Raw genomic sequence first — 17,935 nt, 5'->3', positions numbered from 1 at the left:
AAGGCATTTACAGGCTCTGCTGTTCTTAATGTATGCATAAACTATATCAGGTACATGTATTTACATCTTTCAGTCCGCGTAAAAATGGATGAATGAAATGACAAGACATTTTAAACAAAACATTATTTGTATGCAGGTAGTCAATATAATACAAATAATAATTATGTAATGTCTCTTCCACTTTCCTTTTTAGTTGTACCCGTCCATACTTGTCACAAATGTAGTCACAATCTTTCAACTTTAGTGTAAAATTTCACCAGGGAAACACTCCTTGGGACTGGTTAGGTATAACGAGATTTTATTGTTCGGTCGAACTCCAACGCAACTCACGATGCACGAGCTAAAGAGTCGACGTAATAACAGCTTCGGTTTTCACTGCAGAATTGATAGAATTCATACCATTAGCGAGGAGGGAAAGTAATAAGCCTCAATAAAAGTATTTGCATAAAACCGTAATGGCATGCACCGCTGTCTTTGTTTTACAGTTACTGTACGGCTATGTCAAATGTGGTCGTTGAGATTACGTACTACTGAATATATAAAGTCTTTTAATCACCCACTGTAAAGTTTTACTTATTTTCAAATTCTGGTCTACAACTAAATACAATTACCATATGAAGATTAAACCATAGTATCAATCAGTAGATACGATTTATTTTCTATGTGCACCAGTAATTACAATCGTGAATAATAACACGGAGATGTCGATTATGTATGAAGTGAAAGTAAACGGTCATTTTAGAGACTGGACAAAAATTACAGGGGTAGCGTTTTAAAAATGACGCTGAGCGAAAATAGTGACCCTTCAAAAGTGTTTGCAAGAAAAAGAGTGAACCTTACCAATTTTCACGTGCAAAAAACAGTGTCTCTCCCCTGCGTGTCACAGTCCGTATCAATAATATCTTAATTGACATATACTTTCTCATTTGACCTTTGGACTTTCAGAGAATACTTTTTAACCTTCACAAACAATCACTTTTATGCGAGGTTGCAAGTAATTCAATGAAAAAGAGATCACAATTCACAATAATTTTGTCAACTACAGTTGGCTATTCAAAATCAAAACGGACAAAAGCTGTAATGTTTACCTTTATTTATAGTTTGTCTTGTTATTGTACAAAGAGCACTATTATTGTTTTTTCGAGAAACTTATTCAACCTAAACATTAATATTTAACAACATATACATATAAATTCACATATATAGCAAGTTTGCAGCTGGAAAATATTTAATAGTTACCCCCTAGACTACTATGAGAATGAAAGTCAAATATCATATTTTATGTTAACGTCTGCTCTTTCAAACATCCTGTTCTCATCATGTACATTTACATTATTTGTTAATCATTTATAAAAGCACAGATTTAGCTAATTTGATTTCGTAATTCGGGAAAATATTCATAGTTTCTTCATGGACTACAATGCATAGTTAATCGACATTTCGGTGAAATTCAAAAATCAAATTTCTTGCACACACATGCACTTTTAACCACCCTAGTCTAATCAAGTACATTAAAATGAATTATCATACGTCTACAAATATACAGATTTAGCTAGTTTTGTATTGGGAAAAATATTCATAGTTTCCTCATAGACTACAATCTACATTGAATCAACATTTTAGTGAAATTCTCAAATTCAATTTCTTAGACACATGCACTTGTAACCACCTTAGTCTAATCAGGTACATATAATGTATTACCAAACGTCTATACATGCACAGATTCAGCTACTTTCGTACTGGAAAAAACTTATTCCTAGTTTCCTCATAGACTACAATGTATAGTGAATCAACATTTCAGTGAAATTCCAAAATGAAATTTCTTGCACACACATGCACTTTTATCCATTCTAGTCTAATAAAGTACATTACTATCAATTATCAAGCATCTATAAATACACATCTTTAGCTACTTTAGTATTTGGAAAAAAGAGAAATTATTTATAGTTTTCTCATAGACTCCCATGTATATTGAAACATTTTGATGGAATCCAAAATCAAATTACTGGTACACATATGTACTTTTTACCTCCCACTTCAAGCAACATACATTTACATAAATTATCAAACATATATAAATATAAAGATATAGTTTGTTATGTAGGGGAAAATTGTCAATAGTTTGCCTAATAGATTACGATGAATCGATGTTTCAAGTTTGGGTGAAGCACTATATCGGCCACATCTTGCCTTCTTATTCTCCCCAAAGGCATGCTTGAAATTTGATGACCTTTCAAAAATACTTGCGCGAAAAATGGAGACCCATTCCAAAAAACACCAGCCCTTCCCACTGTAATTTCTGTCCAGTCCCTTATAGTAAAATATACTAAAGCTTACATATTGTAAATGCAACATGACAAAAGAGCCGTATAGGTGAAACGTTTACAAGATTCCATCATGCACAAATATTTCTGCTCTATATTTGCCATATCAACTAATCAAGACATCTCCATTATTTAACGTCTACAGTCACCGAAATTAATGGATTGTGCTTCGTCGTCAAATGACGTGCTCCATGCTATGGGAACGTTTTGATTTGTTGATTTCAAAAAAAGTTGAACATTATGGAAGAGTGGGGTGTTCATTGACTGGCGAATTAGAAATAAAAACCGCGAAATTATCTTCCATATTTTTCAATCGCAACCTCTAAGAAATCACCACAGCGATAAAGGTTGAATCTGGGGTATTTAATTGAATTACAGGACAGAATAAAAGTTTTCTGAGAAACAACCAGAAGGCAGGCTAACGCGAGTAAATAATCCAATATGAAATTAAATCAGCTGATTTTAAATCTAATTCATGTGTTTCCGTATTTACATATAATTATTTATAGATTTTCTCCATCATGAAATGTTGACATCTAGCAGATGTATACACGAAATATACACGAATGATTCCGCAATTTCCTCCAGGTATTAGTAAATTATTCTGCCTTAGGACATATCGTTTTCATCACGTAGGCACTACTACACTCTATTGTCCGGTTCAGGTTACCACGGTAACAGTTCTTTCCGTTAGCCAGGGTGATGTCGAAATTTGAACAGGATACCGAGGTGGAGCTTTCGATGTCGCAGTTATTGAGAACGTAATTGTGGCAATTATCACTTTCAGGGTTTGGTCTCCCGTAGAGGGCGACATAGTTATTGAGTCGGTGCTGGCAAAACGTGTAGTGACTTTCGCATACCGCTCTCCTCTCGTCAAGTTCTGCAAGTAGAATGAAAAATTAGAAATAAATATAGGCAGTTCAATTGACATCAGTGGAAGAAACGACACGAACGAAGTACTGTTGTTTCGCTGTGAAACATTTCTGTATGCCACTCATAGCCTTTCCTTTTCACTCACGTGGATTTGAGTCAATATCTGCCGAGTACATCGACCTTTGGAAGGGCATGTAGCTGTGCCCTTTTAATATTATCAGTGCTGAAGGATCATATGTGATGAAGAATCCAACGAACACATTACTCAGAATCGACATGGTGCTATGATGTAAACATCGTCGTTTGGGGGCGCACTGTTCATTGGCCATCGACGGCACAACTTACCTGCAATTTCATTACTCAAGTACAATCCGAACGCGAGACCAGCCACGACGCAGCCTATGAGAAATCCGACGATGAAGAAACAAAGGCTCTATTTTGCCACCTTTCATCGATAGCGGCAGCTGTCTCATCGGAGTGCATCAATTGGTCTTCTTTGGTGGGCGTTTCCTTGTTGTCGTTTTCTCTGTTCAAGCCATTAGATTTCTGTGATAAATTACCAGAGAAAATGTGGCATTTTCTGCCAATGGGCAATAGCCATATTCCACACAGGAATACCCAAACCGAATTACCTAGAACTTTGATATTTTTCTATCAGACATGCTAAGTATACTGACAGTCCAAAATTTCAGACTGTGCTTTTTTTCAACAAAAAATGTTGTATGATCCGAGTTAATCCGACGTACAGTAACTGACGCCGATTCAAGTTGTTTGGGAATCGATGTGTTTACAGATAGCCCATTCATCTCTTTTCAGAGGTGCTATGGCTCATATAATTTCATTTTGCGGATAACGCTTTTCCGTCTCCTCCTTTAGAGTGTTTCGTTGTCAGTCACAAAGCAGAGAATTCAAGTACAAGTAATACACAGTCCAAGCCATCAGTGGCAAACAGGCACGGTATGTTGATTGGTATGTACAATGGGCGTGAATAACTGCCTTAACATATTCAATATCTAAATGAGCATTCATTGTCCATAAATCTCCCTTGCATTTTTCGTTCTTGCCTCGAAAAGCGGCAAGGTTCTGATAGTTCAGATCCGGAATGAAAATGTCTTTTTTATCATATTACACTGGATCTAAAACTTACCTTGATTAGCCATATTTTCTCCTGGATCCTGGTCCGGCGCGTCAGCGCTCATGCTGCTTGCCATTGTAAACTCCACAAAGATGGATTTGCTATGACTCTTCAAAATTAAACACCGAATTTTTATTCCTGTTTTTTGTATGATGAAAAACTTAGTTTGTAGAATAAATATCACAGCCCCGGCAGTGCACAATGCGTAATTGATCAAAACCATCTGTGCATCTCATAATGGCCTTTTCGGTGTTTGTATAACACTGTGGTATTCAATATTTATCATTCATGACAAAAACCAGTATGTGAAATATGACGGTATAAAATACACGTTTATCAATTAGCAAGCAACACGTTGTTATTCATTGTATTTTCTCGTAAAATTTCCGGCGATGAATTCCTTCCGGAGGTGCTCTATATTTTGTTTATGAGATCGATTTGATTTTTTTCCATGTGATCCCCGATGTCTCATATTGGAACGCGGTGTTCATGATATGATGGATAGAGCAGATAGTGTGATTTTGGAAACAACTTGTGCACCTTAATTTAAAATACAAGGCATTGATGATGAGAAGAACCGCAACGAAATCGACGACGGCTAGGACGAGGACGAGGACGAGGACGACGATGATGATGATTAGATGATGATGATGATGATGATGATGATGATCATCATCATCATCATCACCATCATCATCATCATCATTATCGTCGTCATCATCATCATTATCGTCGTCGTCATCATCACGGTGATGACGATTTGAAACTTTTACAAACGCAAGTGCTCTGTAGTAAGGTTTTTACAGAAGTCGATGATGTCACATACGCACCGATCATTTAACCGTTACCGTGACAGTCCGACAAATTATACAAGGCAAGCGTACACCAAAAACTTCATTGAAATTTAATAAAAAATGGTTTCTCTGTGCCTTTTGTTTCATTCTCTTCACATGTTTTGCCGTAGAGGTGAGCACGCCGGCGGTATTGTTGTACATAGTCATGCATCGGTAATAACAAAAGCAGGAACACCAAAGGGGGGGGGGTTACCATAACAATTTTCAAAGAGTACTTTTTTCTTTGATTCTATGTTTAGCTCTCACTTTTTAAGCCTTGTTACAACAATGGTTTGGCCCAGGCCCATTGTTTGCTATTTGCTGAGTCTGAGAAGGAAACTCACAAAACTGACGGACTCGGGAGAAGAAAGCTTCTATATGAGATCACGAAACAACGATTGAGAATAAAATAACTCTTGTCGCTGTGAATACGCTAAAACTTAAAAGTATCATCAGGGTCGGAAGCTGAAGAATGTACGTTAGGAAGATAAACTCACCTTTTTAAATTTTATTTATGGTTCAATTTGATAGTTTAGTTTTTTCACATCTGGTATATGGTTTTCCGGTATTAAACACCGAGCCAAATTGTATTCTGCTTTCCAACAACTAATATTTTGAGTATCTCTTGACTGAAGAATAATTTTGCCCCATCAAACCTTAAACAACCCAGTTAGCACACCCAAAGGCACAGTAACGTGGCTTTCCATGGCAACTAGTCAGCTGATATATCTAATATTTTTGAGTATGTACATAGCAAACAGTGTTTTATCATTGTAAATTTGCATAAAGTACTGTAACAAGTAGGGAGAGTACATAAAATGGTAGATTAAACTAGCATCGCGTGTCAATATGTAAGTAAATAATTCGTGTTTTGTGTGAAGTGTCGTTCAGCAAAGAGGCATGTAGGTCACCCGATGCAAGATGGATTCATTTATCTTAAGCATTTTAGGTAGTACATGCCTCGACATTGAAAAACATAAAAAAATTCTTCTGCTCAAACTTCCCTGAGTATTTTCAAACCATTCTCTCTCGAAACCAAGAGTAAACATTGGAGTTCACGTGCACCGTGAAAATTTAGTACCTGAGATACCGCACAAATAATTCTCACCGTCACCTGAAGTTCATAATTGTTGTCATCCCACTGTTAATTAATGGCGGAAAATAAAATTTTGATTGTCACAAATATAAGTTGGTAAAAACTTTATTTACTTCACGAGCTTCAAAATGAACCTCACAAGTAGAAGACCAAAAACTATTGTACAAGTTTGAGAGTCCGAATGTCTGTCCCCTTGACGCATTATACCTTAGAGTTTATTAATGAGTATTGTCTTAGTATGGAGATCTTAAGCTAATGACTGGATATCAATGTAGACTATTTATGTTGCTCTGATATCTTGATCGTAGGTAGGTCGGATTTTTTCGTCACAGTTTACACTTAAATAATGTCATATTGACACAATGGCGGATGTACTTTCTCATGGTAAGGTACAATAATGCAATGGACACACATCCACTTCTACATGCATGACGTCATTGAAATCACTATCTTGAAGGTTGCTTGAAATCTCGTTGGATTTTCTCACGAGTGATCATAGATTTTCTCATGGTGAAGGAAGCGAAGTTTGAGTACAGTGGTTGTGAAGTAGACAAGGCCGGTTTATTAATACAATTTCTTAACCGCAACTAAATCACAAATCAATAAAGAATATAGGATATAGAGTTATTGGCTGACAAGCTGCGACTCCTTCTAATTCGCATGTTGACCTCGAAATATCTTCTAATTTTCTTCTTAATTCTAACCATCAAGCAACGACTTTACAAGAATATTCATTGTGACTGAATGGGCAAGTTAAATGAACAGTTTTCACTACTTCATTTTAGTCCCGCCACTTTTAAAAGTGTTTATAAAAAGCAACGAAAGCAAAAAAATACCATTTCACAGTGAATTATATTCGTTGTTATTTATTCTATTGACTCCATGTTATTTGTGGGAGGATACCAATGCGTCCAAAAAACATATTCACAATGTTTAGCTCACGTGTTCACACACATGCGCTAATGTCGCAGCGATGACTTGACTTGATTGACTTGTGTAAAGTTGACGAAACTTTTTATGTACATAGAAAATACTATGATCTAACATTTGTAAGTCATTTAACATTTTAATTCAGCTATTTACTAATTTTCATATTTAACGAACTTTCATAATTAAGGATGTATACCTGAATTGACTTAATCAAAATTAATGAAACTTCCTATGTGCGTTGAAGATACTGTGATATAACATTATGAAAGTTGTTAAGCATTTCTACTTTAGCTAAATACTAATTTACAACTTTCACGAATTTTCCTAATGTGGATATATCTTATTGACTTTATCAAAGATAACGGAACTTGCTATATATATTTGAGATATTATTACCTAATATTCATGAAAGTTGTTTAGCATGTTAGATCAGCTGGTCACTCATTTGCATATTGAAGATTTTTTTTGATTAGTGATATATATCTGGATTGAATCAACCAAAATTGACAAAACTTGCTATGTAAATCAAAAATCTAACATTATCAAAGTCATTTAGCATTTTACTTTAGCTAATTACTAATTTGCATATGTAGAGAATTTTCCTATGTAGAGATCTATACCTGGATTGACTTGTTTAAAGTTGACAAAACTGGCTATGCACATTGTAGATACTATGATCTTACACTATTTTAAATCATGAACATTTTTAATTCAGCTATTTACTTATTTGCATATTTAACAAGCTTTCTCAATCAAGGATATATAACTGGACTGACTTGATGAAAGTTGACGAAACTTGCCATATATATACATTTGAGATACCATGGTTTAACATTTCTGAAAGTCATTCTGCATTTCTACTCAAGCGAATTACTGATTTGCATATTTAATGAACTTCCTAACTGAATAATCAAAGTTGATGAAATATATACTGAAACACGGGAGCATTTTCAATTGCATTTTTTCACGGAGGCTGCGGTATTTGAATGGCCCACACGGACATTATTTATCTTGTTCAAAATAACACGTGCTGAGTCTTTAATAATGCATGTCTGAACATTCCTCAGTAAGTAATGTACCTGGATTTGAAGTTAAATCGTGAAAATAGAGTCAAAATGGAGCTTATTAGCCTCCAGCCCTTGGTACCCCACATACTAGCAAATAGGTTTTTACATCTATGGGCATCTTCAGTAGAAAGAAAGGAGTGTTTTAACTTAAAATGCAGTGGTGAAATAGCAATATGAATTACGCAGCTCTTCGGGAAAAATACCACTATCCCTATCGGAATGAAACTCAATTGACGTTATCACGTAGGAATTGGAAAAAATTAGACGCCAAGTCATCATGAACAGTTCGTTGCCATGGTTAACACATCTCCACACGTTATGGTCTCATTATTCGTTCTGACACAGGCTTCGTCTCCATCCATGTGGATATTGAGATCGTGGCATTCTATGGTGGAGTTCTTGACTACTTCGCACTGGTGGTACACGTAATTCTTACATCCGTTCTGAATATCAACGGGACCATACACGTTAGAATATCGGTGTACACTATACCGGCATGCCTGGAAGTCACCTTCGCAGACGGCTAGGCTTTTATGAGCATCTTCAAGAGAAAAAAGCAATTTTGAAATTCAAATGCAGTAATATGATATCAAATTAGTATGTGTGTGTGTGAGAGAGAGAGAGAGAGAGGGCAGATGAAGAAATGCATAAACAACAAAGTAAACAAAACGCAAAGAAAAACAAAAACAAACAAACAACCCTCCATAATGTACATGAAGCCAGAGAGAAAAGAGACTCTGTTATAAAGTGATAATTAAGCTGAGGGGAAGACAAGCATGTGCTCACGTACCGTCTACTTTTTTATTGAAGCTCAGTCTGACAATGATTCCAACGAAGAGACTTCCACAGAGTAACCCAACGATGAACAGGACGAAAGCTATGCAACGCCATTTACACTTGCAAGAGCCGTCAATGTCAGTGTTGGCGTCATCATCATCGGCATCCGATGAAGTCGCGCTGATGTCTTCCAAAGGCTGCAAGATGATGGGACCGTATTATGTACAAAAGAACGATGGCAGCTTTCAAATGATTGTGAAGAGCTGGCGCTCAATCAGAATTTTAATCAATTATAAGCACGTATACTGTACACGACATGGAACCGCGTCAAATTTTGCCATTTTGTACAGCGTCAAAAATCGTTTTCATATCAGAAAACGTCACAATCGAAGCACAAATATGAGTCATGTTTGGCAAAATATAGGAGGACGTAAGCAATGTCGATTTAGAGATAATTTTGAACGAGTTAATATTTGTTTTATTCGGCGAATTCAGCAAGCAGTCTCATGTTTCAAAGTGTAAAGGACAGTGTGGCCTCGATGAAGTAATATTATTTTCTTAAAAAATTAGGCCCTTTATTGGGAGAGAAAAATGACTCTTCTCTCAGTAAGCATACCACAAGAATAATAGTTAACAATGCACTGTACTTACACACATCTGTGGCGGCTATGTGTTACAGTTCTCCCGATGGAAGAATCTAGTCCGTGTCATTCACAAATGATGTAAGTTGAAACGTTCCATGGATTTTCCAAAGAATTTACTAATAGTCTAATTCATCCCTTAAAACAATTCAACGTGGACTTTGCCAATCTGTCATTTGAGGTCCTATCGATAAAAAGAACGTTCTCTCCGATTCATAATACCAGATAAACGAAGACCAACTTGACCGAGCCGACAAAAGCTGATCAAAACTGTTCAAGCTACAACTTACCGTTCCTTCTATCTTTCCTCCTTGTACTTCAGACTGTGACTTCTTTGGTTTTTTGGCACGCCTTTTCTTTGGTTTGCGTTCTGAAGATTCGGTCCGACGGGGTCGCCGAGCGAAATTGGCATTTTGTCAGCCGCAGTGATCCGTGGTAGTTCTCTACCTGCAAGGAGCGAAAGAGAGCGGTCACAGATGGACAGCTTGGGCCAATACCACCATCACAGTAAAGTAAATCGAATTTCCAAATCGTATTTATGTTGTTATCTAACGATACTAAACAATTTGTCCGAAAGGTTACTACTCGTGTTACTTACAGAAACTTCGAAATCTTTCATCCGAATTCCAACCAGTATGTATACAGCCACCGTCAGTTACACACCTGGAAATTCAAAATACCCTTGTCGACAGGGAGGTCCTCTGCATGGGCGCGAAACCCCGGTTTGATTGATTGAAGTCACTTACACATCTGTAAGCTGGTAAACTGATTGCCATAGCTTCTAAGGACCACATGTTTGTATTCGCAATTGATATCACAGCTGTGTGCGCTTATATGTATACGTTTCAAGCGCCTATCGATCACCGGTGAATGTTCAGTTCCACCAGCCTTCATTTATTTATTTATTCATTTATTTATTTATTCATTCATTCATTTATTTATTCATTTATTTATTTATTGGTTGATTGATTGATTGATTGATTGATTGATTGATTGACACTTTTATTGAGCGGCCGAGTTACTATACAGTAATTTTCGTAGGGGCTCGTTCAGAAAAATATCTGAATTACTACAGATCACAGAAATACGTTTACAGGAAGGGAGAAACCACACGATAACATTCCTTCTGATGTAAGCTTAGTCTTTTACGTTACATTTGAAGGTATACAGACTAGTAGTTTGTTTGACATCTGTTGGTTAGGCATTCCACAATTTAGACGGAAGTGAAACCTACGTTGACCAGCTTTTAGAATACATCATAGTGCACAACAATCCTGGCGATACGCAGACCGTGTATGATAATTGCGACTGAGAGTAAGTAAGCTGGATAAATATTGTGGACAAATTCCATTCAAACATTTAAACATTAAAATTGCCGTTAAGTAATATTTAAAGCTAGAAGTAATTTTTTTTACTTCAATGGCTTAAGTATAGAAACTTGCACCTGTTTGTTTGTATTTGAATGGGGTATCTGTTTTGTTATTCTCTTGGTCAAACTTCTGCATGTAGTTCCAGTTCTTGGATAGACACATTCTGCTGTAAGCACACTTACACTTAAACTAACTTTGGCAAAACCATGAAATTAACATAAACAAATTGCAGCGTATGGTATGAGCCTTATGCTCACCTAGTAAGCTCGACCAGCCCAACTGACATATCATGGTAAAACACTGAGCTTATACTCTTGTAAGGAGTTTGATATGATCATGACCTTTCTAACTTCAATGTGTCTTTCTTATTTCAGAAGATGTTTGACATACTTCAAACATCATCTTCAGCATATCAGTGTAGTTATATTATTGGATATTAGAAATGTTTTAGATTAAACTTGAAATCACGTTTTTATCTTCTCCGCCCTTAAACACAATGACTGCGCTTTTTCAAAACCATTGTTACATGATATTTGTACATCCTCCACTGATTATTTGAGAGAGAAATCGATCAAATTTCAAAATAAGAGAGATCTCTTCAGCCACTTTTTGGCACACTTTTCATAAAAAAGTAAAATGATGCAATGAAGTCGTCACATTTATTGTTCCCATCAATTATACAGTGCATAAGAGTGCATTTTTTCAACCAAAATATCTTACAAAATCTTCAGAAAGTTGCTTATGTTTCAAAATCTATTATCCTGGAAAAAAGTCTGGTGAGGTATGTCTTTAATTTCACAAATTTTTGTTGAGTCTAATTTATCTTTCAATGACCAAAATGTAAAAGAAATGTTGGATCAATATGTATTCACTTGATCACCTTTAGAATATCATAATTCTTCTCCATTTTCATCAATACGTTGTAAATGGAGTGGAGTGATAAAATACTTCCATAAGTGATTTGTACTCTGTCACTCTGTATGAAATGATGTATAAACCGAGTGTCTTGAAATTTCTATGATCTGCACACTGCAGGCATCAGAGCCGTCTCAATCCTTAAAATTACAGGAATCAACATTGGCAGCTGGTGTCTATCTGTCTTAGACTTTAACAAACAAACAACGTGACAGCAGGCCACTTTCATACTACATGAACAACTGTCTTTCAGCAAGTTTTAAGTACTCCCGAAGACACATGTCCTGCATCAAAGAAGAGCCAGCTTGCAACGTTGAAGCGATACAAAGAAAATAAACTTTTTTATGTTTACTGATTTCTCTTTTACTGAGCTATATGTATCACATTTCTGGTCCTACTTCAAAGGTTGCAGCACTGCGCACGTTCAGCTTATCACCAAAGATACACTGTAGTGCATATGAGCAGATTATTTATTCAGCACAGTGCTCATACACACTCACAATTTAATCAAATGTATGGTTTTCCAATGCCCTTTGATTCATTCTATATATTTGGCCGTAGGGGTGAGCAGGCCGGTGGTACTGTTGTACACAAGCATGCAACGGTAACAACAAAAGCAGACGCCAAAAGGGGGATTTCACCGTAAAACTTTTCAACGAATACTTTTTCTTGGATTCTGTGTTAGCTCGCACTTTTTAACCCTTGTCACGACAATGGTTAGGCCCAAGCCCATTGTTTGCTATGGTAGAGTTGAACCTTTTTACAGGAAAACGATGGGTGAAAGGGTCGAATGGAACTATATATTCTTCAGGTCCTTGTTGTCTCTGTCAAACTAAGATATGGGTATTGCGATAGCCTGCTTACTCGATGCATTGTGCTTTAGTGTTACAGGTATCAATAAATGTCTTCAAGTCTAATCATGGTAAATTATATAATAGAGGGGGAACTCTTCCCCCTCTATTATATAATTTACCATCCAAATAAAAACCACATTCTTAACCCTAAAAACTACCATACTCACTACTAAGAAGGATCCTAAAAACTGACAGATTCGGAGTAGCAAGCTGTCTGTATGAGAACATGAAACAACGATTGACACTTAAATAACGTTTGTAGCCATAAACAGGCTCTAAAGTATTATCATTGGAGTAGGCAGCTGTAGAATGTACGCTGGAAAGATATACTCACCACTTTTAATTTTATTTATGGTTCAATTTGATAGTTTAGTTTTTGACATCTGGTGTACGGTTTCCAGTATTTAACACAGGCCGGAAGATAATTGAGCCCAACCCAACCTTAAATTCTCCGTTATCAACACATCCACGGGCACCTTGAACGTGGCCTTACCATGACAACTTAAGCTGATATTTCTATTCTCTTAAGTAAATGGCAAACAGCGTTTTGTCATTGTAAATTTGCATTGAGTACTGTCAAAATTGAAATATAGGTACAGTGTTACATATAAGGGTAGAATAAACTGGCATCGTTTGTCAATATGTATACAAAAATTTTTTGTTTCCTGTGAAGCGTCGTTTAGCAAAGAGGCGGGTAGGTCATGCAAATACATGGTGGATTTAGGTAGTACGAGCCTCGAATTGAAAGACATAAACTTCTGCTCAAACTTCCCTGGGTATCTTCAAACCATTCTCTCTCGAAACCAAGAGTAAAAATCGGAGGCCACCGTAAAAGTTTTGTACCAGAGATACCGCACAAATAACCCCTACCGATACCTGTTCAAAATGGCCGCCATCCCAGTGTTAAGTCCATAGGGGGAAAAATTTCGATTGTCACAGAAATGCATTGCTAAAGTCTTTATTTACTTCACGAGCTTCAAAATGAACCCCAAAAGTACAACAAAAGCTATTGTACAATTTTGAGAGTCCGAATGTCTGTCCTCAAGGCGCGCTGCACCTTAGAGGTTAATGAATAGCGTTTTAGTATGCAAATCTGAAGCTAATGGCTGGTTATCAATGTAGACTATTTATGTAGCTCTGATCACGATTGTAAGTCGGTCGGATATTTTCGTCACAGTCACACTCAAAATATTGTCATATATTGATAATGTTTTGCAATTTTCGCAATTGCGAATGTACTTCCTCATGGTAAGGTACAGTTATGCTATGAATACGTATCCACTTCTGCATGTGTGACGTCATTGCAATCACTATCTATTTTTGAACGTTGTTCGAAATTCTCATGGGATTTTCTCGTTACCGAAGAAAGCGAAATTTGAGTGCAACGTTTGTGAGGTAGAGAAAAGGCCGCTTTATTAATACATTTTCTTCACCGTGATGAAATCACAGAACAATAAAGAAGTTATGATATTGAGTTATAGGCTAACAAATAGCGACTCTTTTTAATTCGCATTGTTGACCTTGAAATATCTTCCAATTTTCTTCTTAATGCTAACCATCAAGCAAATGCGTTACAACAGTATTCATTTGTGACTGAATGGGCAAGCTAAATGAACAGTTTTTACTTCCTTTTACAGTCCCCGCCACTTTTAAAACGTGTTTATAAAAAGCAATGAAAGCAAAGAATAAAATTTCACATTGGAAGATATTCGATGTTATTTATTCTAGTGACTCCATATTGTTTGCGGGAGGATTCCAATGTGTGCATACAACATATTCACCATATTTGCATTTTTTTTTAACGGGCGAGGCGGCTGTATTTAAATGGGCCACCCGAACATTATTTATCTTGCTCAAATTCGCACATGCTGAGCCCTAGGTTAATAATGCATGTCCGCACACTCCTCTTTCAGTGAATGTACCGGGATTTGAAAGTGAAATCGTGAAAATAGGGTCTAATGTAAAATAAATACAGCTGATGGGCCTCTAACCCTAGGTACCCAACAGTTTGGCAGACAGTTGTGGGCACCGTCACTACTTAATATAAGGGGTGTTTTAATATAAAATGCGTTGATGAAATAGCAATATGAATTAAGCAACACTTCGGGAAAAAATACCACTGGCCCTATCAGCATAGAAGTCAATCGGCGTTCTCACGTGGGACTTTGGGTAAAATAGACGCCAAGTCATCATGTACAGTTCGTTGCCATGGTAACATCTCCACACGTTATGGTCTCATTATTCGGCCTAACGCAGGGTTCGTCTCCATCCACGTAGATCTTGAGATCGTGGCATTCTATGGTGGAGTTCTTGACGACTTCGCACTGGTCGTACACGTAATTCTTACATCCGTCCTGAATATCCACGGGACCATACACGTTAGAATATCGATGAACTCTATGCCGGCATGCCTGGAGGTGATCTTCGCAGACGGTTAGGCTTTTATGAGCATCTTCAAAAGAAAAAAGCGATGGTTCTTTTTTGAAATTAAAAAGCAGTAATATGATATCAAATCAACGTGTGTGTGTGTGTGTGTGGGTGAGAGAGAGAGAGAGAGAGAGAGAGGGGGGGGAGAAGAAAGGCTCATGCAGAAATGCATAAACATAAAATAAGCAAACTAAAATATAAAAACATACTAACAAACGCCCATAATGTACAGGAGCCAGAGCAGAAAGGTGCCCTGTTATAAAGTGATAACGAAGCGGAGGAGAAAGTTAAGTATATTTTCTCACGTACCGTTTAATTTTTTATCGAAGCTCAGTCTGATAATGATTCCTACTATGAAACTTCCACAGAGTAACCCAACGATGAACAGAACGAAAGCTATGCACCGCCATTTCCGCTTTAATCCGTCTAAAGCTGACGCTTCTCCGTCAGAGACGTCAAGTTTGTCGGGGTCGTCAATGCTAGTACTGGCGTCATCATCGGTGACATCCGATGAAGTCTCGCCGATGTCTTCCAAAGGCTGCAAGATGATGGAACCGTATTATGTACAAAAAAAAAAAAAACGACGGCAGCTTTCAAATGATTGTGAAGAGGTGGCGCTCAGACAGAGTTTTAATCGATTATAAATATGATTTAATTAGCACGTCCTGTTAAACGACTTGAAACCGCGTCAAAAGTGCGATTTTGCACAGCGTTAAAATCTGTTTCATATCAGAAAACGTCATGATAATCAGCGCAAAATATGAATCAGGTTCGGCAAAATGTAGCGACGCCATGATTTCTGTGAATGATAATTTTGAATGAGTTGATACTTTTTATTCGGCGAATCCTGCAAGCATTTAAATGTTTCAAAATGTGAAGGACAGTGTCATCTTATTGACGGAGCATCCTTTTTTTGTAAATTTAGATACAGATTTGGCCAAGAGAAACGACACTTCTCTCAGTAGGCAACCTACAAGAATAATGATCTGTACTTCCACACATCTGTGGCGGTTACAACGTTACCAAGTGTTGCAGTTCTCTAGGTAATGAGGACAGAATCTAGTCCGTGTCGTTCGCAAATGTCGTTCGGATTTTTCCAGGGGTTTAATAGTCTAATACACCCTTTAAAACTATTTGACATGGAACCAACCTGTCACTTTGAGGTCCTATCAATGAAAAGGACCTTCTCGCCGATTCATGATACAAAGTTAACGAAGACGAACTTGACAGAGCATACAAATACTGAACAAAACTGATGATCAAGCTAGAACTTACGGTTTCTTCTAATTTTTCTCCTTCGGTTTCCACGTAACCCTCCTCGGCTTGCTGCCCGCCTTCCTGTACTTCAATCTGTGCCTCCTTTGGTTTTTCTGCACGGCGTTTCTTTGGCTTACGCTCTAAAGCTTTGGTCAGACGTGCTTTGCTCGACGAAATTGGCATTTTGTCAGCCGCGGTGATCGGTGGCACTCCTCTACCTGCACGGCGGAGCAAAAGAGAGGCGGTGAGAACAGATGTTGAGTTTCAGTACATGTACATATTGACTTAAATTTGAAACAACAGTGTAAACCTTTACGTATACACGTTGTTGTGTTCGGGTTTACATTTTGGCATGTTCATATACCCGAATATTTCGCTTTTGAAAATTTCCGATGGCGAACACATTGTCTTTCAAACGCCGTCTGTTCACGTGAAATAGGAATCCGACAACGCTTTCTCTAACCCCAGTACCATGTTCAGGGCAGATGCTCAGTTGTGATTTTAACATGTAGTGCCGAGGATGACTTACAGCGGTGCGCGGTAGATCACATATTTCGACCTTCGATGATATTTTCATTATTTTTGTTCCGTAAAATGAGCCCATTTTCTTCTTCTCCTCGATAAAAATATTTTTGAAATAAAAATTGTATTAACCTTGCAAATACAACTTATTGTTTACAATGTGCAGTGTTATTGCTTCACACTGTCAAATAAATGCTAGTCCGAACAAAATCTAATTTGTAAACGAACACGAGGGACAGCATACATATAAGGTTTTGTTGACAAATTACACACTATCCGTTCAGGCGTGATTTTTGAGAGGAGTTTGAAACAGTTGTGTACAAACAGAACACAAAATCTCGCGTTTCAGCTAATCGAGCGTTCAGAGATTGAAAAGTATACAGGGCCAGGACACTTTGAGCCAATGCAATCACTGAAAAGCAAATTGACTGTACAAATAGTGTTCATGTTGTTATCTACTTTGACGTTACTATAAGACTCGTCTAAAGTGTGATTACTTGTGTTACTTACAGAATCTTCGAAATCTTTTATCTGAGTACCAGCCAATATGTATACCACCGCCGTCATTTATCACACCTGGAAATTCAAAATGCCCGTGTCGACGATCAGGTACCCTGCAGGAGAACAAAGCGCTGGTTTGATTAATTAGAGGTATTTATCACATATTATTTTAACTGATCGCAATGGCTTCCCAGGACCACACGATTATATTCTCGATAGATACAACAGCTGCGCGGACGTATACAAAGCGCGTATCGATCACCGGTGAATGCTCAGTTACACCAGCTTTTTTCACCCATGGTGTGATACCTTTAACTTCAATGGTTTAAGGTAGAATGCGCTAGGGGAAACATTTAAAACTTTTTCTATTATTCTTTTCTGATCTACCACTTATGCAGTTTTCGAAATTTGTG

At 37.3% G+C, this 17,935-nt stretch overlaps 1 protein-coding gene and 2 long non-coding RNA genes across 3 annotated transcripts; all 3 read right to left on the bottom strand.

Moving 5' to 3' along the window:
- Nucleotides 1–621: 621 nt before the first annotated feature.
- Nucleotides 622–4,512, bottom strand: LOC139138738 (uncharacterized). The gene is made up of 3 exons (XR_011553664.1): nucleotides 4,345–4,512; nucleotides 3,543–3,743; nucleotides 622–3,204 (listed from the first exon to the last, which is right to left on the bottom strand). It is a non-coding gene; the product is annotated as an uncharacterized lncRNA (long non-coding RNA).
- A 2,146-nt stretch (nucleotides 4,513–6,658) lies between these two features.
- On the bottom strand, nucleotides 6,659–10,358 carry LOC139137905 (uncharacterized). The gene is made up of 4 exons (XR_011553490.1): nucleotides 10,275–10,358; nucleotides 9,967–10,123; nucleotides 9,049–9,232; nucleotides 6,659–8,799 (listed from the first exon to the last, which is right to left on the bottom strand). It is a non-coding gene; the product is annotated as an uncharacterized lncRNA (long non-coding RNA).
- Nucleotides 10,359–12,954: 2,596 nt separating this feature from the next.
- Nucleotides 12,955–16,712, bottom strand: LOC139138726 (uncharacterized). Its single transcript, XM_070707237.1, has 3 exons — nucleotides 16,518–16,712; nucleotides 15,552–15,780; nucleotides 12,955–15,267 (listed from the first exon to the last, which is right to left on the bottom strand). Exons 1-3 carry the CDS (start codon nucleotides 16,680–16,682, stop codon nucleotides 15,005–15,007), a joined length of 657 nt encoding a protein of 218 aa, XP_070563338.1. The 5' UTR covers nucleotides 16,683–16,712; the 3' UTR covers nucleotides 12,955–15,004.
- Between the last annotated feature and the right edge of the window lie 1,223 nt (nucleotides 16,713–17,935).

The sequence above is a fragment of the Ptychodera flava genome, chromosome 8 (genome assembly GCF_041260155.1).
Source record: "Ptychodera flava strain L36383 chromosome 8, AS_Pfla_20210202, whole genome shotgun sequence".
Lineage (NCBI taxonomy): Eukaryota > Metazoa > Hemichordata > Enteropneusta > Ptychoderidae > Ptychodera > Ptychodera flava.
The sequence above is the reverse complement of the archived record's forward strand: the minus strand, read 5'-3'. Positions and strand labels throughout refer to the sequence as shown.

Coding starts and splice junctions, on each gene's coding strand:
- LOC139138726 (XM_070707237.1), bottom strand. CDS start 16,682: ATGCCAATTTCGTCGAGCAAAGCACGTCTGACCAAAGCTTTAGAGCGT. Junction 15,781..16,517: donor GAGAAAAATTAGAAGAAACC/GTAAGTTCTAGC, acceptor ATCATCTTGCAG/CCTTTGGAAGACATCGGCGA. Junction 15,268..15,551: donor CTTCGATAAAAAATTAAACG/GTACGTGAGAAA, acceptor TTTCTTTTGAAG/ATGCTCATAAAAGCCTAACC.